This window comes from Cinclus cinclus, chromosome 5, assembly GCF_963662255.1.
Source record: "Cinclus cinclus chromosome 5, bCinCin1.1, whole genome shotgun sequence".
NCBI lineage: Eukaryota > Metazoa > Chordata > Aves > Passeriformes > Cinclidae > Cinclus > Cinclus cinclus.
The window spans coordinates 27,189,498-27,214,431 of record NC_085050.1 but is presented as its reverse complement, the minus strand read 5'-3'; the positions used below and the strand labels follow the sequence as shown (position 1 = coordinate 27,214,431).

Genomic DNA, 24,934 nt, shown 5'->3' with positions numbered 1-24,934 from the left:
GGGTTGTTAACTAAGCTGTTGCTTTGCATAGGTAGAGGTGTGGACTTCTTTCTCTGTAGTAAAGATTAATTTGTGTTGGAATCAAGTCAGCATTTTAGTGGTGTTTTTCAGAGAAATAGTGGAGTACACAGATTTGAGTGAACCTAAGTAAATCTAAAGGCAATCAGATCTGAACCTGTTTTGTGTCAGCTTCTTAGGATAATTAATTAGCTAACTTCAAAGGCTCTCTGCACAGTGGATAAACAGATGTATGTTTGGACTTGGGAACACAAGTCTCAGTGAGCCAAATCAGTTGTGACCATCAAAAAAGCTCTTAAAATCAGCAACTGCTGATGCTGAGGTTTCTTTTTCTTAAAAGGTTTTAAGAATTATCTGGCCTTTGAGGGTAGGAGAGCACATATGTGAAAGAGATCAGCCCTGTGGACAGAGCTGTGATGACAGGCAGTATATGAAGTTGTTTACTTCTTTTTGCAGTGCATCCACAGGGACCTGGCTGCTCGTAATATCCTCTTGTCAGACAATAATGTGGTCAAAATCTGTGATTTTGGCTTGGCTCGAGACATCTACAAAGACCCAGATTACGTCAGGAAAGGAGATGTAAGTTTCAGATTATCTGTTTGATAGAGAATTGATATGAAATCAGGACTTCTTTTGTTTTGTTTTCCCCTTAAAGAGATTTTGGGAAACTCAGTGTTTTGCTAAACTGTGATACTATTTTGTTTATGAAAACACTTTTAGGCCAGACTACCCCTAAAATGGATGGCACCAGAAACCATTTTTGATAGAGTATATACCATTCAGAGTGATGTATGGTCCTTTGGAGTGCTGCTGTGGGAAATATTCTCATTAGGTGAGTCACTCTTATTTTACTGAGCCATGTCTAAGCAAAAGAGTCTGAAAAAAACAGTCAAAGTGTTCTTGGATCCTCTGTAGCATTTTCTTTTTACTTCATTAAAAATTCCTGTGTATCTTCTTCATCAAAATAAAATACTCAAACTTTCTTTAAAATGCAAATGTAGGAACATAGGCTTGAAATGCTTCTTCATACAATTTCAGTATGTGATGATGTGCCTCATTTACTCAGTCGGTTGCTGTTTCCATAAATATATGTAAATATAAATTGTTTACCCATCCAAATATACCAAATTGTCTTATTAACACCAACCATAGCAAGTTATTTGCTTAGAAATTAATCCCAAAATTTAAGAGTCTAATGCATTAAAATTGCTGTTGCTTTCATTTTAGGTGCATCACCATACCCCGGAGTGAAAATTGATGAGGAATTTTGCAGAAGACTGAAAGAAGGAACAAGAATGAGAGCACCAGACTATACAACACCAGAAATGTGAGAAACTGTTTTTCCATCTGCCCACATTTACCCCGCAGTACTAGCAGATGCAGGAGCAAGCAATAGGTGCTGTTTGCTTTATGCTGGTATTTTAATTGGATTTGTCATTCTAGGTACCAAACAATGTTGGATTGCTGGCATGGAGATCCTAAGCAGAGACCAACTTTTTCAGAGCTGGTGGAGCACTTGGGGAACTTACTGCAAGCCAATGTCCGTCAGGTATGTGAACTGTACTCTCTGGTTGCTAAAACCACTGGCTGAATCTGTCCTGTCCTGCCAGCCATCGCAGCATTCCATAGTTGGGTACTGTCTGCTGGAGCTGTCAGGCAGCCTGGGCTTCTTCTGCTGCTCCTATTACTGACCAGTAGTTGGGTCTCAGACTAGCAGAGAGGGACTTGTGGTGTAAAGATCCCAGAGGTTGTGTTGTGCTAACCAAAGCTACTCTGTCCTGCCAGCAAAGCTTCCAATGACACTACTGCTGTCTTTTCTGGGGAGTTGTTTGCACGGGCTCAGTTCCCTGCTCTGCTGCTGATTTTTCTGCACGCTGCAGACGCATTCCAGCAGGTAGCTCCTGTTGATCTTACTGTGCCAAAGATGGTTATCTTAGTGTATGAGAGGGTGTGGGCTGCAATGCTTTTAATGGCTGACCTGGAAAACAAGGATACAAGAAGTTCATTGCCTGTGAGCAGCTCCATGCAAATCAGTGTATTAAAGCATAGCCTGTGTGCAGGCATTGCAGTCAGAGAGTCCACTGTGACCAGGTGGGGACATGGGCCTCCCTTCCAAGCTCTCCATCTTGTGGCTTCCTCTTCAGTTACTACGGAAGTGGGCAAGGCCAGGGCCATAGATGTGAGCCCATTGAGTGAAGGAGGATGGATTTGGCTGTGTACTCCCTCTTAGACAGACTCTCCCTTTCTAACCTCTCAGTGATGATGGGAATTACACTGCCCTTCTAAACTATCAGGTTCATTTTCTTTGTGGCATTGTGATACAGACATTTAAAAATTATACTTTTATTTTTTCAAAGACATCAATCAAAAGTCCAGTTTACACATTATGTTACAGTATATAATATAAAAATATGTTTTTAAAAAATTAAAAGTACTTGGAAATGGTTCTTATTAATTTTCCTTCTTTTAATGTAGCTGCTCCTGCAAAGGTGGTATATTGTTCATAGTATAATAAAACACCCAAATTGTTGGGCTGCTGCATTCTCCATGTACGTGCATGTATCTGTTTATGTCTGTGTGTCCCTGTAGCCTATTTAATTTTTGTGGTTTTTTTTCACTGCATTCTACAGGATGGTAAAGACTACGTTGTCCTTCCTTTGTCAGTATCATTGAATATGGAAGAGGATTCAGGTCTCTCTCTCCCAACTTCACCTGCTTCCTGTAGGGAGGAAGAGGAAGTCTGTGATCCTAAATTCCATTATGACAACACAGCAGGAATTAGGTATTTTATATGGTGGACATCCTACTGGGGCCTCTGGGAAGGTTTTGTTCATGCTGGGGGAAGGGAAATGAAAGGAAGAGACTTCAGCTGCCTGGTCCATATTTAACCTTCTCCATAGGGATAAGAAGGAATTTGTAAAGCTTTTGTAGGCAAAATCTAGTTTCTTACCTTCCCAGTTAGTGATTTTCTTATTTATTTTTAACGTTGCTACCCTTTCAAGACTTGGTATTCTCATTCAAAAACAAACAAACAAAAAAGCAAAACCCATGAAAAATCTGTTGTTTGCTTTTTACGAACCAGAACATATAGAAGGTTTTACTTGCCCAATTCAGTTGTGTTCACCATGCTCTTGTGTTGCAGCTGCCAAGAATGATGATAGATCTATCATTAAAAACCTCTCTGGCATTTCTCTTCCTAAAGTGAAACATTGGAAAATAGCTCATGTATTGGTAGCCAAGAGGAACATGACATAAATAGTGTTGTCACCTTTTTTTGTCCACTGCTTGCTTCTGGTGGGCTTGTAGGGCATCCACAATGGTAGATGCTGGTGGGTATCATGGCAGAGGTGACTTTCCAGTAAGGAGCTTGTACTAATCCACTTCAGGGGCTTATGTTGGACCCTTTGAGGACCTCTGGCATGGGACGTAAGGGAGAAAGGCATTTCTCATGCAGTGCATTCACTGAGATGCTGGGAGCCCTGGATTGTTCAATGCAGTCTCAGAAGGAGGGTAGAAAGAGATGATGCAGCCATCAGGGTGGAGACGGACTCTGTTGGCAGGTTTCATGTGGTTTCCATGAAGCAGAGCCCTCTGCCTCACTGCTTCTATCATAACCACCACAGATAGAGTTCCCAATGCTTTGGGTTAGAGCAGAATAACATTTTTGTGGTCCTAGAAAAGACTACATAGGCACAATGCATTTCACACTTCAGTTGAGCTTACGATCCTGCAGCTGAACTCTCAACCCCATGTTTCACTAGTGAGGCAGTTCAAACTATGCATGTTTAAAAGACAAAAAAGCATGATTTAGCACTGAAAACATCACGCTTATTTTCCAATTTAATACTTCCTATATGGCTTTTCTTGGTCCCCATTTCCTGTTATGAACAGAAGTAAAAAGCACTCTGTTGACATTTTAAGGAGACTTTGAATCTCTTTTCTCTCATCTTATATTGTGACAGGATTGTGAAAGCATTTGTGGCAGCCATGCTCGGAGTGGAAAAGTGAGAAGGCTAAGTCATGCTTAGGGGCTTTATTCTTGTTTTCTGATAGCTGAAAATTATTTTGTAGGCATGGATCTTGCTATACAGGTAGTGGAAAAGATGGATCTGTTCAGAGATGACTTTTTCAATCTTCACAAAAGTACTAACTATGAAAAAATATAATCTCTAAATCCAAGATGGAGGAGGGTAGCAAGCACAGGGAAAACACAGAGAATATTAAGGAATGTTTAGATTGCTGATATAAATTAAAATCAGCAGGACCTCCTAACATCTGCTATATTTGGCTTAGGAAATAGATATGCAATTTCTGAACATTGAAAGATTGTCATTAAAAACACTCAGGTGAGATACAGAAAAGCTAGTGTAAAGGTAATGTCTACTCTTAGAGAGAACAGAAAAAGTGTAATTCTGCAGTTTAATTTGAATTCTAGGAACAATCCTGGAATAAACGTCCAGATAAATAATGGTAAATGCCTACAGAAAAACAAATAAACTACAAATGGCCAGCATGGATTTGTCAAGAACAAATCAAGTTAAAATAATCTAAGCTTCATTTTTAGGGAGAATAATTGACCTGGATGGTAGCAGAGAAGATCCATTTTGATGCATCTGCAACAACCCTTGTAGGCTGGCTCTTGTCTGGGCTGAGCAGAGGCAGTTCTCCCATACTTGGGAGGTTGCTCAGATCAAGAGGCTTCTCAGCCCTCACCACACTGGAAAACTGTAGCCCTGGCCATGCAGTTCTATGCCTGTATGGATGTTTAATACAGGCACACATGGAACTTCCAAACATTGAAGGCAGGTTGTGGATAAGCTTCTAGTTGTACAACATCAGGCTGTCCAGGAGGGTGCATGGACTAGGTTGTCCCTTTGATGGTTTTGGTCCTGGAAGTGTTGGATGGGAAATAGATTAGATACCACTGCAGAGGAGCAGAAGACATGGCCAGTGCAGAGAGCTTGAAAGAACTGGTTTTATTAAGTTTAGGAAGAGTAAATGGAGAGGGAACATAAGAACAGTTTTCAGTATATGAAAATTTGCTCCAAAGAGGGTGTTAAATGTTCTGTGTCCCCAACATTAGGACAAATTTTATTTGAGCAAATACTTGTGTTTAATATTTGAAAAGCATTCTTAAGTGTGATTGAGCACCTGAGCAGGCTACTCAAGGAACTTGTAAAATCTCCTCCAATTTAAATAAATGTCTATTGGAGATAAGCAGGATGCACCATAGCTAGACTCTAAGGTGGGAAAAGGGGTGAATGATGCTCTTGATAGTCCCCAGCTTTGCACTTCAAGTAGATGCAGGTTACTCTACTAACTCCATGGCTTTTCCTTCATTAGCTGTTAAGGACATAAATTTGCCCTGTTTAACTGGGACGCCATCCATTTCATTCCATATTCACTTAGGCAGAAAGCTGAGGGTGCCGTTTTCTTTGCCGTATTAGTATCTCCATGAAAGTTAATTTTATTTTTTTGTCCAATATTTTATATGGATGTCATTCTGAACCAGAGGGCTTCTTTTGGAGAAGAGCCTTCAAGAGAGATTTAGCACTCCCTGTCCTGATCCCCACAGCTTAAGGGCAGCAGTGTGCTGAGTCTGCTGTTGTTGTCCTAGGTCCAGCCAGGGGTCTCAGAAGTGCAGTCCAAAAGAAGAGGCACATGTCTGTGCTCCAGACTTTTCTGTTTATTATAGTTCTAAGCAAAGCTTGCAGGAAGTGAAGCCCTCCAGTGTAACTGAGGAAAGAAGCTGTTTTCTCAAAGCCATTTCTTAGAATTTGCTCAGAGATCAATATTGTCGGGAGCAAAAGGTCAGAAACATGCCACTTTCTAGGCTGTCCATTCCTTTCAATAAATAGATATTTTGAAGTTTGCATAATATGTTTTGACAAAAGGATTAACTTCTCTGAAGAGAGATAAAAGGATTCTGATATCATTGTGCTGTTTGCAGCCAAGTTGTGGATGGTGGACACAATTTTTTTTTTGTTTTGTTTTCTTTGCAGTCAGTACCGACAAGGTAGCAAGAGAAAAAGCCGCCCCGCGAGTGTAAAAACATTTGAAGATGTCCCATTGGTAACCACTGTAAAAGTTGTTCAGGAGGTGAGTTTGTCTGTTTATACATACTTTCCTTCTGTTGATATTTTTTGTGTGTGTGTGTTTTTAATCTTTTTCCATTTAATGCATTTCCAACACCTTTGCAGGAAAACCAGACAGATAGTGGGATGGTTCTTGCATCTGAAGAGCTGAAGGCATTGGAAGAGAGTGAAAAACAAGTGAAAATATCCTTTAGGTAAGGCTTGGGCTGCACATAGGATTGAACATGACCTTTTACTGCAGTATGTCAGAAGACTGATTGGTTTGTAAAATTATTTGGAAGACAAAATCTTTTTTAAAGTATTTTCAAAAACAGAAAGCAAAATTGTACCCTGTGTGACTGGTCATCTGCATTTGGTGTTAGGAGAGGTGGGGTAATGCAGCTTTTGGAAGCCTCAGTCAGCACTCAGAAAGGACTTGTATTTCTCAGCTGCAATAGCATCAACCACCCCTCAAAGGTACTGAGCTGGTGCACACAATTGAGCACATGAGGACCTGTCTGAACCAATGAGCAGCTCTTGGATTTTTTCTTTCTTTTTCTTTTTCTTTTTCTTTTTCTTTTTCTTTTTCTTTTTCTTTTTCTTTTTCTTTTTCTTTTTCTTTTTCTTTTTCTTTTTCTTTTTCTTTTTCTTTTTCTTTTTCTTTTTCTTTTTCTTTTTCTTTTTCTTTTTCTTTTCCTTTTCCTTTTTCTCTTTCTTTTTCTCTTTCTTTTTCTTTTTCTCTTTCTTTTTCTTTTTCTCTTTCTTTTTCTTTTTCTCTTTCTTTTTCTTTTTCTTTTTCTTTCATAGCTGACACTTAAGTTTTCAGGATGTACCTGGGGATATTTTCAGAGCATTGTACAGGGGTTTCATTGTGCAGTTCACAGGAAGCACGGTGGCATTCATAGAGCTGAAACCTCACGTATGCTCCCTGAGAGCTTCTCAGGAATTATTTTTTCAGGATAAATTCAGTGTAGATGAAGATATATTGCAGTTACAATTGCACCACAGCTGAAGTAAAGCCTCTAAAAGCTTTCTCTCCAATTCATCTGCTGTTGCCATCTAACTCCTTGGATCGTCATAGAATTAAACATCTTTTTCATGCATTAGTGAAGTTAGGCCATATGAAAAGGTCTCTCCTTATAATCAAATGCATGTTTAAAAAGGCTTGAAGCCACGTTTAAGCACAGCCTTCTGCTTTGGTTATTGCTGTGATGGAAAGCAGATGCCATCCAGAATGGCCCACCTGCCCTCCAGAAGACAGTTTCCACAACTCTCAGCCCTGTTTCTGATTGTTTTTTGCAGCACGCTGGTGCCCAGCAAGAGTAATGAGTCTGTCATGTCCGAGGCCTCCAACCAGACGAGCGGGTACCAGTCAGGATACCACTCGGATGACATGGACACCACCGTCTACTCCAGCGAGGAAACGGAACTCTTGTGTGCCCAGGAGGCTTCGCCCCCGCTCTGCCGCGCTCACGGGCTCCCCTACGAGAGCCCCGCGCCACTCTAGGGTGAAGCTGGCAGCTCCAGCTCCCCCTGGGATGTGCCTTCATTGCCTGGGCTGGTGGTATTCAGGTTTTTGATGTATTGCAAGATGGCATCCATGGGACTGAGAAAAGACATTTATTTTTCCTGAAGACGGTGTGGAAGCATCTGGCAGCAAAACTGCACCATGCCAGGCTGGGCTTCTTTCCTCGAGAGACGCTGGTGGCTGAGGGTGCAAAGTGCTGGCCATGGTGTGTGGGTTGTGCCAGCCCCATGGCAGGGGCTGAGCCTGGTGATGTTGGGCATCTGTCTGATGCGGGCAGCATCATGGCGTTCAACTAAACCATTTCTACTTGTACGAAATAATGGCACATCCCTGTTTTTGTGGGGCTTTTTTTTTGTTTGTTTTTCCCTTGGTGGCTGGACTCCAGGAAGGAAACAGCATGACACTGGCTTCTTGTTTCTCAGAGTTATTCCTTGCTTGTACCTTCACAAACAAAAAAAGGAACCTCCAGCTCAAGGCTCTGGCACTCTGATGGCCTGAGACTAAACATAGGCTGGGCTAAATATAGGTGTGGGTGATGGTCTCTGTCCTTGGCAGAGGAAAAAGGCTGCTGTACAAGTCCTCATGAGTTGCATTTTCTCAGTGAAGTTGGTTAGTAGGAAGAAGGCAGAGCACTGAGCCAAGTAGTGGGACTCAAATAGCAGGGCTGTGCCTTCCCTCTGAGGATGGCTCTGCTCCCCTTTCATCCCCAGCACCCTCACTCATGCCAGATCCCTACCTGCCTCTGAGCTGCCTGAAACTGCTGCAGAAAATATTCCCCTCCCCCTACATCACCACTTGGGCAGCCTCTGCAACAGGTAGAAAAGGCAATGCCATTTACTGTAGGACCACAGGAAGCACTGTGGTTCTGGTGGGGCATCCTAAGGGCTCCCTACCTTCTCATCTCATTCCCCCTCCTTCACATTACGTCTGACTCTTTCACTTTGAAAACTCAAAGTCTGTTTGCAGTAGCAGAGATCTCAGTTTATGTAGCCTTGGGAATCCGTGACTGGTTTCATGGCAGCTCCGATCTCCGAGTGATGAAATTGTGCCTAATTGTTGGACAACTTCTTACCTGTGTTCTTGTAGTCCCAGAACTCTATTGATAGACACAATGAGGACTACAAGATTTTAAAATGTAAAGCTATTTCTACTGAATTCTTTTTGTATTTTTATAAGTATTTTTTTGTTTGTACTTACTATAATGTCAAATGCTGGGAACCATGAATATAAGGCATATACAGTATTTATAGCCTCTTTATGTAGAAATAAATGTAATATATTAAAATATAAATATATATTATATGACAGATATTTTACTATTCACATTTTGTATCAGTGTTCTGTAGCATTGCAAAGGTGACATTTTTAATAGCTAAAACTTTTCACTTTATTAAAAGGGACTCGAAATTTAGAGCTGGGAGCTACAAGTAGGTTTGTTTTCTTTTGTTATATCCTTTCTTTTGATAGGGATGATTCTAAAGTACTACTTGTTTCAAGTCTACAAACGTGTAGTAGGCATGTGTAGTAAAGAAATTTCAGTGATTTTTAGTAGCTGGCAATAAATACCTTTAGAGAAATGGCCAGAGGAAGAGACTGCTTGTACAAGCTGAATCTCCTCTGAAAGAGTTTATTATGTTCATTTGGGGATGATTGATCTAATTGTATTGTGGCTTTTGCCTGGGGAATGGCTTTTTCTCTTAAAGCCTTATTCATCTTTTCCCACTTTTGTTTCACCTAGCTCACTTCTCACAGACTAAATGTTGTTCTGGCTCTTGTGCAGTGAAGTCTTCCTTTATTTTAAATCTGTACTTAAAGCTCCTACCTTTTCACTCTGTTGTCCTATTTTTTGACTTTCTCTTCTGCACTGCATAAGCCTTAATACTCAGGGTAAGGCTGTCCACTGCTAGGGACGTAATAGCTTATGCTAAAAAAATATTGCAAAGGAGGTTAAGCCACAAACTGCAGACTTTAATTCAGCTTCTCTTTATTGAAGTTTGAAATGAGACAGGCTCCTGCATAGAAAGAACATTTGTCTAGGAAGTGAGAAATCTCACTGGTGAATTCTTCTCAGGCTGAACATGGGACTAGTGCTTTCTACAGATTACGTGCATTACACAAATACAAGGCTATGGGATGTCGAGCTGTAAATGTTTCTCCATTACTCCCCCTAAATCTAAAGCATTTTACAGCCAGGAAATCAGGAGCAGGGAGGTTAGGTAGAAAAAAAGGGAGAGGCTTCCTACATCATGGGTAAGGGCTTCTAGGAAGGACTTGTTTTTTCATATATATATTTGATATTTGTCTTGCTTCCCAGTCAAGAGTCTAGCCAGCAGAGTGTGCTCAACAGACAATGCTACATCCTTTAACATCCCCCTTCTGCAATATTTTTCAGTATCTTTAATGAAGTACCCTTTTATGTATTATTACACAATGGACATAAAGTACTGACACTGGCAGGACCTTGATGAGCCATATGTTGGAGAGTCCTGACACAGAGGTGGAGATGGAGATGTATCATTGATATCCATCTGCCCTAGACCTTTATTCCTCAATGTTTGGGATGTTCAATTTAGACATCTAATTTTGTAGGTTTTTTTCTCTCTCCAGCTTGGTGTAACACATGATATGTGCCACATACACACAGTCAGATGCTCTCCTGTATTTTCATGGTGCCTCTAAAACAGCCTCCCACCACAATGCAGACTAATGAAGTTTCAAGACATAGCAGTGTCAGTTACTAACTTCACACTTACAATCCTTGCCAGCCAATTAAACACTCTTCTGGGTCAAAATAGTTTTAAATAAGCCTTGGAAAAGTGGCAACTAGCACACACCTGCTTTAGGAAATTAGTTTCTTAAAAAAAAAAAAAATCAACTCAAACCATATATTCCCTGTCAGAAGCAATCAAAGGTTCTATAAATGTGTTCATATATTTGGCATCCAGTAACACAATTCTTTTCTTAAACCATGGCCATTACATCCTGTAAAACACCTGGACTTTTTGTAGTATTCTGAATACAGCATATTCAGCTAAACCCTAGTCATGCCACATCTGTCTTTGAGATGGTTTAAATGCAAAAAAAGATATTTTCAATGAAACAACAGACATATAATGCACAGATTTGCAAATGCCTTGCAAACCAGTCCCAGCTTTATCTGTATCCTGCAGCCATGCAGCAAAGTGTCAACATTTGGATCAGCATCCTTATCCATAAAATTCAGTCTGGATCTGAGCCCAGTGAGCACTGATAGAAAGGACACCTCTGAAATGATGTATCCAGATATATCACTGTGAGCAGCTGGGTGGGAGTGAGAGGAAGCAGTGATGGGATTGACTCATCTCGTTTGGAGAAACTGCCAGAGTGACAGTAATTGCTGGTGGGTTAGGATGTGGGGAATCAAGCATAGCCATGCCAGAAACAGGCAGTTTCAGGGCTTGGAGATGTCAGCTCTTATCAGTGTAAACACAGCCCACCTGAAGAATGCAGGGGTGTTCAAGAATGGTAGGTAGGTCCTTCTCCCTGCAAGAGATATTGTAAAATGCATCTCATCATTTGCATGGAAATGTCTTGGCAAATCCAGTCCTTGCCTAAGCTGTTCTTATTGTCATCTCCAGTTGCAAACAAGTGCATTTCACATGAGAATAAAAGTGTTGGGATGATATTTCATGTCTTCTGATGTGGTCATCCCAAAAGACTATGCCTGGATACTTTTGGGGCAGAGTTCTTATTAATTCTAAAACCAGTGTGTGACTAGAATCACTATGATGACAGAGCTGCTGACACTGGGGGCAAAAATTTCATCTTCATGGCATCTCTTTTTATGGTTCCAAGGTTGGAAAACATAACTGGGTAGCATGGATAGCCTCCAGATATAAAGCTGGAATTTGCTATTTTTATGCGAAACATTCCCAAACCATGAATCATCTGAGGTTTCCCCTCATCACTGATACTTGAGTACACACCCTGTGTTACCTCGCAGTATGGGACCTCACAGAGCAACAGCAAGGGCAAGGAAAACAACATTAATGTTTGTTCTTTCTAATTGACAAATTTATTAGGGACAGAAGTTAACCAACAAAGACCTTTTCTTTGGACTTCAGCCCTGTATTTTTATTCTGCCTGGCTGAGTGTTGCATTCTGTGTTGTAATATATGTCCTCAGCTCCTCAACCCCTGACATTCAGGCTGATTAAGTCCCAGAAGGTCATTGGGAAACATAGCAGGATCTTGTAACATATGGTGCTGATAAATATCTCGGCATCAGAGATAAGGAGCTGCTCAATGTAATCTTAGGAAGCTCAGGTTTTGTTGCCATAAAACTGTACAATGTAAAGCCTAATCCCTACACGGGTTTAATTAGCTGTTAAACATATCAGATTCATGATGAAGAGTGTCCTGGTTACCTAGACATTGTTCACTAGCTGCCTCCAGTCGGTTCAAATGTGAAGTATCTCTGCCCTGCAGCTTGTTAGGATGACATGTTATGGTGAATGATGACTGCTCTCTTAAGTTTTGGGGCGGAGTCGGGAGGAAATGAATTCAATTTCCACACCCAGCTGTAACATCAGACATGGCAGTGCCATGTGGTTTCCTAGGTTCTGGTCAAAAAAAAGACTTTCTCAAAAGGTGGAACATATGAAATGAAGTTCAGTTATCTTTTCCAAGGAGAACTGGATCTGTTCACCATCCTACAAAGCTGTTTCCCTGGGCTCCATGCTGCTCTCTCAGTATAGTCATGCTAAGTGGTGTGATTAGCAATGGTTTCACAAGGAGAGTTTAGTTTTATTTCTGTTGGTCTGTTTTCACACTGCAGTCAGAAGCATGATTGCCACTCATTGTAAAGAGCCATAAGGTAGTTTCCATTCATCCTGCCCAGCTAAGCAGCAGTACCAATGAGGGTTTGGCAGCCTGGACCTCTGCTTGGCCCATCATCACCCATTATAGTGACAGCCCCATGACAGTGGGGCACACAGTGAGGTCTGTGCTGCTGGCACCAAGCTCACTAGCAGGAAGTCAGCCACAGAGTAACCTCTGTATGTGCTGAAGTCACACCTTCAGCTGCAGCATCTCCCCATTTAGGAATAACCAGAGGAATGCAAATCTTCTCTGGTTGCTGGAGTTTCTTGCACTTCTTGGCATATTCCATTTCTCTGTTGTGTCATGTACTGCAGCAGCAAAGGTTATCTGTCACATTTCTCCTCTGTCAGACTCACTTGAGGCTGAAGATGGCAGGTTGTTTTCCACCACTTATTCCCAGTGTACCAGACCCTGGTTAACTCTGCAGCTGATGGGGGCCAGCAGGCAGCAGTGGCCTTGGTTTTGGGACTGACACTCTGCCTAGACTTGGCAGCGCTGCATTGCACGGAGCAGGGGAGAGGAGCCCAAGACTGAAAGAAAGTTTTAATAATTGTGTATATCCTTTTCAAATATCCATAGATCCTGGAGAGCTGTGCTTTAGCACCAGGAACTGAGGAAGAACAAAGGGGTTTTGCTTGTTAGAAACCTTCAGGTTGCACTATCTGTTTGGAAGAGCAGCACTGCTTGCTGCTCGTTATGTAGAGGCCTCTTTATAGTGCCTATTTCATGCAGAAGTAGGGCCGCTTTATTCCTGGGAAGGATAATCCCTGAAGTTTTCTAGGGTATTCACCTGTAGACTTGATCCATTTATTTCTCTGTTCACCATGTTCAGGCTATGGTTTAAGAGCTGATCAGTTGGGCAGGGCATCTGAACCAGTAATGGACCCTTATGTTTAATATCCTTTGATGGACTTTCCACTACTTGAGCTCGTGTGTAATCCTCAACATCTGCAACATCCCCCAGCAAGACCTGTTTGCATGCAGATTTTCACTTGATGGCCCTAGCTGTTTTTCAGTACATCGATCAAGTTTTCCCTACTCACTTTCATTGTGTTATTCAGGATTTTATGGACAGCTTTCCATCTCAAATCAGAGTATTCCTGTAAAATCTGTTTGCATCTCCCCAAACCTGTGACTAGCACCCCTTGGTGCGAAGGTGACATCTGTCTGGCATGATTCCCAAGCAGGTCTCCACAAGATGCCCGGCTTCCGTCGGGAGGAAGGAGCTGTGGGGCACTCAGCAGAGGACCGCGTTTTGTCAAGTGATTCGCGTGACGGATGGACCGCAGTATTAGCGAACATCAGTCAATGTCAAGACTTTGCCAGCACCTTCTCAGCGCTGCTATTTTTGGCTGGTGAAAGGTTTCCAGAGGCTGGGCTGGACTCGTCTCCCCGTGAGCAGTGTCACCCTGTTCCCAGGCTGTTCGTGCTGGCTCCTGGCTGGCTGCGGGGTGGGATAAGAGGCAGAAGGCAGAGGCTGGATGACTGAAATGCAGCACAAACAGGAGCACCATTTACCACCATGAACCAGCCAAACAGAGGGAAATCCAGGCCTATCTTATCAGTTGCTTACTGAGTTAAGACTCAGGGGTATAAAAGCTCTCTTTAAACTCTGGGTAATACCCATAAACGGAGCTCTTAGGAGATAACTTCACCAGCAGAACTTTTTTGGTGCACTTATGTGTAGTTTTGTATTGCAATCACAAAGACATCTTTATATTGCCTGATAAACTTCTTAAACTGGCAACAACTATTTAGCCTTTCAGCATAACTAAGTACTAAAACAGCAGGGAGTGTGCAGCTAAAGCAATACAGTTATTAATGTGTGTTTGGTAATGCTATCAGAACAATGGCTTTAGTTATTTCAAACATGCTCCTGGGCTAATGTTGCTAATTTTTCAAGAGGATTATTGAGTTTTATTAGCAATTTGCTTCTCAGTATAATTATATAGCTATTAGAGAAATCAATATTGTATCATGTTGAGTCCCTTAATAGCTATAGTTTGTTGAGTCTGTTATGGGGTCAGCTTTGAAATCGAATAAAGAGGAATCTTTATAATTCTTCTGAAACTGGGCTTTGCATGATGAGATAGAGGTCTTAGACATTGAAGAAAAGGCTGAAAAATCTGTCCACAGTCTTAAATCTTTGCATTCAATTAACCGTTTTAGAAGTAGACTGCAGAAAACCATTGCTGTATGTTTAAAAAATTTTCCCCATTCTGACTCCTAAATATCATTACATTCCTGATCCACTACATAGCTTTCAAGCAAATCAATATACTCATATAAATATGTTTATTCAAATCCCCATGCCATAAACATATTTGTCAGTTACTCCAAAAATTCACTAGCCTAAGGTGAAGAACACTTTGCCACAGAAGTGTCTGTGACAGAATCTTCTCATTTCTGATCTCATCTGAATTGATGAAGTGCTTTTTATTTTTAATTATATGATGCTTTTTTTCTTTTTTAAGACCATATTCCTTGGTTTGGGCATATTGCAGTTCATCAGAGCTTAAATATAGTGGTAAAAAAATGCAAGGCACATCTCAGGCAGCTCTTGTTTCACAGGCTGTACTTGCAGCGTATATACTTTTAGTATAGCTCAGCCCAGCATTTCTCTGACACTTACTCTGACATAAAGTCTTGGGCTTAACCCCTACCCCCTGTTCTGTGAGGCTCTTTTTGTGCCAGCAAAGGACAGAGCTGACTGAAAACAATTTGGGGTGGGGTTATTTGGTTGGTTGATTTTCTCAGGTTATTTTGAATTCGGCTCCCAGGACATGGGTTACTGAGCATCACAGCTATAAAAAGGGACATGGCAGCTGCAGGAGGGAAAGCTGTGGATGCTGGCAGTAGTGAAGAGACACAGCTTCAATCCTTCTTCCGGCTAACACTGTGAAACTAAAACCACTGCAATCCTTTTCAGGTGTGGCACAGCATGGCTGTGAGCTGCAAATGGGGCAGAGTCACCCACTGCTCCCATCTGGGGCATTTTCTGGAATGGTAAAGAAGACATTTTCCTCTCTTCACTATGTTCTTGTTTTTTCTTCAGTAGCTGAAGGAACTTCAAGTAAACTTGCAGATATTCCTTCAGATGTGTAAAAGTCTTTATCAAGAGTTCTCTGCATTCCTCTTACTTGTTTTACAGAGTAACACTTTGCTCACTCCTCACTTAGGTTGTGTCTTACAGGAATGTAGGGAAAAAGTTTTTCTGTCTCTTCCAGCATAGGCACTAGTGAGCATCATCTGCAAATACATTAATATAGATTTCATCCGTGCTCAGTAAACTTGTGAAATTCTTTTCCACAGGTTGTAAAAATTTACGTCTGTTGAGCAAATTAATAGAGGAAGAAAGTGTTCAGAGGTACTAAACATATAAAAAAACATCACAAGTTCAGGAAATCTCTGAACAAGTGCAGGAATCTATGCAAATCATGGGAAACTGAGACAAGGTTGTTTGGGAGAAGTTTTCTATGTGCTTATGCTGCTGATTTAGTGTTACTTCAGCTTCTAGTATTGACTGCTAAAGCTCCTAGAAGGGTGATTTGGTGCACTGTGATATGATCCCCTGAAGCTTTTGTAAGTGAACCTGTAAGCTCTTATTATTAACTAAAACATTGTCATTGACACTAATTCTCTGCAAGAGTTACAGTTTTGGGGCTGCACGTAAAAGATGATGAATGTGTGTTTTCCAACACACGCCTTAAGCGCTCTGCAAAGAGCACCGTATACATTGCTAAAACAAATTCTACTAAAATTGCTCCAAGTGGTTCCAAGCCCTTGGAAAATGAGTGTATCTCCAAAAAGAGGGTGGAGGGCAGTGGACCAGACACTGTCACAGTCACCTCACATGGGTGGCTGCAGCCTGCAGTTTGATTTCAATGATGCTCTTCGTCGCCACCAAGTACCAGCTGCATGGCTGATATCTCTCTCAGCAGCATGTTGAAGAGTCATGTAACCTCTGGATGAGAGACTTTAGGCCCTGATTTTCAGCTTTTTTTTTTTTTTTTTGCTGAAAATAAACACTGCATTCTTGACATTTCAACTACACAGGCAGAATATCCTCAGCTCCACCAGGCTGCTGACATGTTGTGCAGAGGAAATCTATTACAGCCTCAGGAACTGATGGGTTTCCTACTCATTCTGAACCAGATTGACTGGGGCTAAATATATATATCCTGTATTTCCACACAATCCTGGTGAAGAAGTCAACCTGTTTACCATTTTTTTTCAAGATGGAAAAAAACAAAAGGTGAATGTAAATTGGTAATTCATAAAGGAAAAACTAAATCACATTTTTCTTATCACTCCATGTTTCTAGCTCAAAGTTCACTAAACACAACATGAGACCATGCTCAGCAATGCACAGAGAGGGGAAGCTCATTGATACAATTGAGACACCTGTGTAGTTAGTAATTTCACAAGAAAAAATTTCATTGAGGCTAAAGCATGGAAATTCTAAACAGCTGCTGAAAGCCCATGACATAGGATTTTTACCAAAGAAAAGGCTGCTTGCTTTGGTGTCTTTGGATGTTGCCCTGTGGCATCAACCTTCAATAGATAGTCAACATTCTAACCTTGAGAAAATCCCCAGTGACAAAATATAGCTAGATACACAGAGCTCAGCCCCACAGTTGGCGGGACTCGTGCATCCACAGGCTCTCTGCAAACAAAGGAATAACTGCCCTGAATATGACCCTGAGCAGAAACACCCTGTCAGATGTGCAGCTTGGTATTTGGTGCAGACAAGCAGTGAGTATCTGGCAGTGCTGCTGCAGCTGTGTCAGCCCAAGCACAGCAGGTATGTGAGAGATCTGGATCCAGGGGCTGTACAAACCTTGTCATGCAGTACAGGTAAGGGGCCACCACTAGATTGTAACACAGCAGTTAACCTGTCTGACTTCTTCCAAGCCTTTCCCATAAGGCAGAAGAAGGGAAGAAAGGGAAGGCAGGAAACAGAACAGAGAGCCTGATAAAGCTGCCCTCTGGGAAACTCAGCTCCCTGTTTCAGCTGACATCCCAGTGCTATCTGTGTCTTTTCCCAGCAAGACACTGGCTCACTTTAAGTCTTCCCCCATGAGAGAGTTATGAGCTTGTAAACAAGTTTCTTCTGCAAACATCACTGTAAATCTGGGGTGGAGCCACAGGAAATTTCAGGCACAACTTACTTTACTCTCCCTTAAAAATACTTGACCTTAAAATTTTAAGATTAGATCCTAGGTGTTAACTATTCAAACATGTTTTTTCTTCCATATTCCCTTGTTTCACATACACTCTGACACCTTAAGATTTCAGTTATCATCCCAGCTATCTTTAGAGCAAGGTTCTAGAAATCTGGTATAGCTTTCCTTAGTTATTGCTGGGAATAGATGGAGATGCAAGCAAGGCTGTGATTGGCATTGTCAAAGCAGGAACAGATCAGCCCCTGGGAACAAACATTCTGCTAGGAAAGCAGTAGGGAAAACTCAAGTTACATCCGATTTTCTCTGAACTCAGCTCTCTGCAGACAAGGGCATGTTGAAATAAAACTCATTAAAGGAAGAATATGCTATATATTATCTGAGACTGAAATAAAAGGGGAAAGCAGACAGGTGTGCCCTCTAAGCCTAGGATCAGTGAAGCTAAACTAGCTGTGGCTCCTGCTCTCACAGTCAGATTTGGTAGTGCCTATTCAGTCACAAACTCCACCTGCTTTCCCCAGCACTAGACAATACATAAAATAATAAAATGGAAAATGAATACATTCAAATAGTTGACTAAAAAGTTACTGCAGTGGGCAGGAAGGGAGGACAGGCAGACAGTGTGATCATATTAGAGTGATTTCCTGCCCAGGGTCTGCAAGAACCATCAGAGTGATGTTATACAAACAGTTAAATGCCATACATATTATACCACAACGAGTGGATACATTGTTTAGAGAGTCTAGGGAGCCAGTTTTCTCTGAAGTTCACAGGATTTTTGCCCTCATGTAAATCTCCTCCCTGTGAGGAACATCATCCTGCAGAAAGAAGAAAGAACTGTGTGAAAATTTGTCCTCATTGAAACCCAAGAGTGTTCCACCTTGGATTTTAAAACAGCCAATATGTTAAGTGTTGCTGTCTCGGCAAGAATTGTGCATACAAAAATCACCTTTCACTGGCCTCAGAGTTTCTGAAGCCCATGGGACTGTATGTGGAAAAAAACAAGGCCAATTAGACAACAATAACCCAGGCTTCTCCCTACAAAACAGCAGTCCCCTCCCAATGCAGCTAAAGGAAGCAACAAGCCAGATGAGGAAGGTAAACTTGGGATCTGAAAGGAAAGAGTCTCTGGTATTTATAAAAGTCAGAGGTTCACACGGAAACTTGGTTACAGCACTGATCCTCTCCAATCTATTTCAGGACACACAGCCCTTTGTCAGCTATAGTATTTGACTCATTAGTGCTGGGATATTACATCTCTTTTTAAGTCTTTAAGTGGAAAGCCTTGTACTGATTTGAAACCATAGTGACAGCTAGAATATATGAAGTGAGAGCCGAGTGCTGAAATTCATTGCATGAGTAAAAACAGAGAGAAAACCAAACCACAGCTTCAGCATGTGAACTGTAAGCAACAAAGCCATTTGACCCATCATGGTCTTCTGTGATGCACATACCCATGACACGGAAAAACAGAAAGGGAAATTGCCTGCAGCAGGCACTGTGATGAAGTGCAAAGAATGCTGATGCATGCGACATTTCAAATGTTAATACTCTCTGAAAGAACAGCATGAATTGCATTTAATGTCTTCTCACAGGATCTTGGGATGAGGTTTGAAGGGACGACAGGAGGTCTCTCCTCTAGCCTCCTGCTCAAGCATGGCCAGCTCTGAGATTAGATGAAAGTGGACTTCATCACCCTCTTTGAGACACTGATAAAGATTTTAAACACAAGAGTTTACAAGAAGGATACCTGTGGTACCCCACTTGTTACCTGTTTCTAGGTGAAGGATGACACATTAACCCTTAAAGCCTGATTATCCAACCAATTTTTCAGCCCTCTAGCCATCCACTCATCCAGACTGTATAGCTCTAACATGAGATACAAGATCATTGTGAGTGGCAGCCTCAAAAGCCTCACCAAAGGCACCTGCAAAGCCAGTTATTTTATCGCAGGAGACAATCAGGTTGATCAGGCATGACTTACCACTCTTAAATCCATGCTGACTGATACCAATCATCTTTATACCTTTATATACCAAAAAAACATATCTTCCAAGTGTACTTGTTTCAAAATTTTCCCAGGGATCAAAGTGAGACTGACTATCTCCTGTGCTCTGGATTGTTGTTTTTGGTCTTTTTTGACCACGTGTGTGTAGCATTTGTTTTTTTTTCCAGTCACTAGAGAGATGCCTCTCCCAGTTTCACTGATTTTTCAAAGATCATACAAAGGGGACCTTGCATCTCAGTGGACTGTAGCTACAACTTCTGGAGAGACCAGAGTCACTTCAAATCCTTTAACCCCAGAAAGCCAAGAAAATATTTTGAGGTAGTTGGTCCTCAGCCCTGTGAGATCATCTGGGGGCTACCACAGGGCTCTGAGCTCTTACATTTTCTATTCGATATTTCTATATGGTACTTGATGAGAAATAAAGGCTCTAGCTATGATGATTAATAGATGTGAAGCAGCAAGCTTAAAGGATCAAACTATAGATGACACCTGACTTTTAAGTTTCTGTTGCTCCTGTCCAGGTGACATGTTGACCCAAAGAGATGATATTTTCATTTACAGAGGATTCAATACTAAAACCTAAAAAAGAGCTAGATGCCTCAATACACACAATAGGAAATATGCTTACATATGCCTAAATATCTATAGCAGGAATAACTGGGAAACAAGTGGGATGTCCTAAGGAAGGAGGTGTATAGCTATTCACAAGTGTTAAATGTCTCTATCACAGAATCACAGAATATGCTGAGCTGGAAGGGACTCACAAGGATTGAGTCCAGATTCTGGCCATGTGCAGGATGATCCCGAAGAGTTACATCATGTGCCTGGGGGTAAACTGCTCTTTCCATCATAGATGACTGTAACATTTTAGCAGTTAATGCTAAAATTATATATAAATATAATATATATAATTTTTACATATTATATTTAATATATATTATATATAATATAATATACATTATATATTATATAATAGATATAATTTATATATTATTTATAAAATAATGCGAGTCACTCACTCACACTAATGATGCTTCATTCTTGGATTTTCTGCCTGGAAAGTTTGGACTCTGCACTGACCTTTGTGATCTTTCTGCTGCAGTCAATGTAGAAAGCAGCAGCCAGCCCAGCCAGAGCCACAGTTACATCCTTACACACATTATCCCATTACACAGACCCTATTGCCTCTCAGGTACTGGAAGGAGACCAGTACATATAATTTCATATGTAGCTCCTTGGAAAGCTAAGATAAAGTGTCTGGGTCCTCAGAAGTGCCAGGGCTTCCACATGCAGTTATGATCCATAGAAAAGGTATGCCTGGTTTATTTGGCTCATGATTTTTTCTGAGAGCCTTCTTCCAGCCACATGAGGTATTATCCTAGGAAGGATAGCCATGTTAGCAAAAATTCTGCTGTGTATGGAATATTCTCTCTTGCAAATTCTGGTGAGGCATAAAACAAGATGCAGGCTCAAATTTAATCTATTGGAAGGTGGGTGAGCCTTTTGTCATTCTGGAGAATATATTTTTTTTTCTTTTTTGCCATTGTATCTGGGTAATTTCTTGTAAATAAATACTTTTGGATTTGTCGACCAACAGGAATTGTCTATAAAACAATGTCAGCATTAGCATCAATACAACTCTGCAGTGTGATTCATAAGGTGGTGACAGGGACTCAGTGACCAAACTATATGTGGAGAGAAGTTTCTTTGAACCATTTCTGATCTGACTTGGAGCCTGAATGCCCTTAAGAGGCTGGAGCATGGCAGTTGTGTTTCTCAATCTCACCCTTTTGTCTGGCATCATCTGAAGGGATCCTGGTTTACACATGCTATTATGGTATCAAAGAATTCAGCCATGAGCAGGAATGGAAGATTTGTTTCCAAAATGTTCCTTCAAAAAGGAACAAAATGGTAAGGTCAGTACACTTGAACACTGGTCTTGATTGCAGAACTTTCCATATCCTTTTTAGTTCAGGTTCCTCTCCTTGTCCAGACCTTTCCTATAACTTCTTAATATAAGCCTTTAGCTTTTCTCAACAAATTGGTTTGAACTTTCTAACCTCAAAGGTTAAGCCTGCTGCTCAGATAGTATCTCATATTATCTGTCTTTATAAACTGGAAGAATGCCTGTGTATCCCAGCTGTAGATGTTTGCTCCACTCCCGGCAGGATTTTAAAATTGCAGGTTACACCTGTTTATCATCTGGAATGAGAAAGGCAACGTGACTCTCTCTGTAGCAGCACTGTGTTTATTTGACAGCTCAAGCTCAGGATCATGAGATCCTCAAGAGACCTTCTTTCAACTTGGTATCCAGATTTGTGGCCTCTAATTGTTTGTTTTGAAAACAGAACTGTCACCAGCATCCCTTGAAAGCAGAGCTCTGGGTTTTAACTATGTTGCAGCAGTCACCTGATATTACTACTAAAATGAGAGAGCATGTTGGTGCTAATTGAGGTCGGCATCGGATGTGTTTTATTGGCTTCTGATTGCTACCATTACAACCATTATTCTTACTGCTTACTTTTCTATAACCTCCTGCTCATGCTCATCCATTAGGTAGTGTATCAGTTGAGCAGGTTTCTTCCCATCATAATGAAAGCAAATAGGGATAATAAGGAAGTCAGCTTCTGCTCCTTGAATGGAAGCGTTGTCATTTCACCAGCATCATATCAAGCTAATTGTACTGAAAGATGTATTATAGCTTTTCCCTTCTTTAAAAAAAAAAAAAATTAGGATTATGCACTTAAATCAGTCCTAAAACATGAAAACTACCATTCTAAAAAAGGAATAAGAGAGAGGGAGGCACCTGTCAGCACCATCACCTTGAATAATGATGGCCTCTGTTCTAATGATAAGTACTTTTCTCTGCTTTGACTTTGGGATGACATCCTAGTTTCTGGATTCCTGAGTATAATCCCAGGGTACTGGAGGAAAGAGCTAGCAGGAACCTTCCACAAAGACCTACAAAGAACTGAGGTGTCCTGCATCTTTTTCTGCTTCATGGTTTAGAGGCTATGCTGGAGTCCCTTTTCAAAGCATTCGGTGAGTTTCACCAAAGGAATAGGATCTTCTTTTTGCATCAGCTATTGATGTTCCATGAATCCATCCTTAAAGAGAATGATGTGCTTTATAAGCAGTTTGAGGTATTTCCAAACACTGTATTCCTCACTAGGTAATACACAATTTCTTCTCCTCCTGTTCCTATTAGCTTGCATTTATCTGATTATCTGGTTTTGTTTCCATTTTTCTGAGTCAAGTTCCTGTGGTGTTTTTACTCTTGGTTTTGATTTTTTTTTTTTAATGAAGATTTTACAAGGGAGCACAAAAGAAGTTTTGCAATAATCCAACTCATATTTGCAGGGAGATAATGGAGTTTGAATTAATGCTTGAACATTCCCTTTTCTCTCCCTGGTGAGTAAGGTGAGAAGTCATCAGTCGTGGGCTCAGGGATGAAGACAACTGGCCCGGGAATATGATGCCCTTCACCTCCTGACTGAAGTGAGAACAGGCAAAGATGACTAGGCAGGGTAGCAGATATGTTTCTTCTGCCCAACTGGCCTTGCTACCCAGAGACACTGGAGGAGTGCAGTAAAAATGAGTGAAAAATAAGTGGTATGAAGGGTGGCTTGTTGAGTTGGCCAAGCTGCACGTTACAGTCAGATCTTGGGAAGAGAGCAGGCTTGGGAAAAGATAAAAAGTATAAGAGGGTGTCTTCTCACCCTCTGCTGCCCAGCCAGTTTGGGTAGCTGGAAGTTTTGATTTCTTTTGCCTTTATTATCTATTTCCACATAGCACTTGTAGCAAATTATCTGAGAAGTGTGACCAGGATGGAGCTCACTCTGGCTAGTCAGGGATTTACATCCTAACCAGCAGGGACAAGCCCCAGGGGCCAGCAGAGGTGAAGTGAGATGTGCTTAGAGGGACAAGGTTTTAACACCAAGCCATTCCCAAGCATTTATAGGATAAGAGTTGCTTGGATATACTAATTTTACTATCAACGTTTGGATAGCAGCTACACTCATCTGTCCTGGAATTAAGCTACATTTAAAATAAGGCATTGTGTTTATCTGGTTAACAAGATGACTGGCAGTGACCTAATCTTGAGGTGTAATATTTGCACAGTAAAAGTAAGGATTTTTGATGAATAAAAAATTGCAGTTAATGGTAAGAAGTTCATTCATAGTAAACCTGAGCCTGACTGAAGAAAGGCACCTTAAACAAGGGTTGAAAGAGCCTTGGAAGAAGAAAATCATCATTCATCTTTGCACGTCTTTTGATTGAAGTTGTTTTAGGAATCACCTTTCAGAAGGAAAACAACCATAGCATATTAACCACTTTGGCCATTGTTTATCCAGGGCAAAACACGGGGACACAGCTTAAGTGTGTATAAACAGTTAATTTCATGGGGAATTAGTCTGTATTTCAGGGATCAACAGGGCAGCAAGGTACAATGTGCTTCAAGTGGCCACTGAAACAAAGGTTTTAGTAGAATTTTTTATGTTATTCAGAATATCTATCTTTATAACAATTTTTTTTTGCTCTGATATTTAGTTTTCACCCACAATAACACCTACCAAAACTGAGGTAACAGTCCAGAATATTTATCCTACTTACTTGTGACATTTAAGGTTAAGATGCTTCTCTGGGGGCTCTGAAGTCAGTGTTTCACATCATGGCCTATAATAACATATTTTAAATAAAAAAGTATTGCATAAAATTAAATAAAAAATAAGCAAAACATAGTTTAAAATTTACCAGACAAATTTTGTATTTCAGGCAAATTTGAAATAAAAGTAGGAGCTGGCTGGCTCTGCTTCAGTATGCAGCATTTAAAATGAAAAAAAAAGTCAAGAACATCATGGTTGTTACTTCCAGGAAGCAATCTATTTTTAATATTACAAATGGTTTCCTGTTTTCTTTTATCTGAGATTTCTTCATAGCGTATGAAATTCAAGTGTTTAAACATATTTTTTTCCCTTTGGCTGTGGTATGCAATCATGGAGAGATATCAACATTTGTTATTTATTTTAAGAAAGCCTCTGCACTATATCAACTGGGCAGGGTAACATTGATAGGTTTTATGGTTCACAAATGTCACCCTTGTTCTAGGTGAAAAGCTACTGCTGCTAGAAAAGCTCGTGCACTGTGTGTGCATCCAGTGTACGTGGGATACATGTTCTGAGACTGAGAGCAGCCAGGATATCTACTGATCTGCAATTAGATTATCCGTGTTATTATTTTTAGTTCTTATTGAATTGGAAGCA

General features: G+C 40.8%; 1 protein-coding gene across 2 annotated transcripts in view; it reads left to right on the top strand.

Annotated features, from left to right (window-relative positions):
- The window catches only part of KDR (kinase insert domain receptor), a 29,289-nt gene extending 21,690 nt beyond the window's left edge, over positions 1-7,599 (top strand). For both annotated transcript variants that reach the window (XM_062493519.1, XM_062493520.1), the window contains exons 23-30: positions 475-597; positions 739-850; positions 1,246-1,345; positions 1,462-1,567; positions 2,649-2,800; positions 6,021-6,117; positions 6,219-6,307; positions 7,395-7,599. In XM_062493519.1, coding sequence (XP_062349503.1) covers positions 475-597; positions 739-850; positions 1,246-1,345; positions 1,462-1,567; positions 2,649-2,800; positions 6,021-6,117; positions 6,219-6,307; positions 7,395-7,599 — 984 coding nt within the window. The remainder of the gene's footprint in view (positions 1-474; positions 598-738; positions 851-1,245; positions 1,346-1,461; positions 1,568-2,648; positions 2,801-6,020; positions 6,118-6,218; positions 6,308-7,394) is intronic.
- The last annotated feature ends 17,335 nt before the right edge of the window (positions 7,600-24,934 follow it).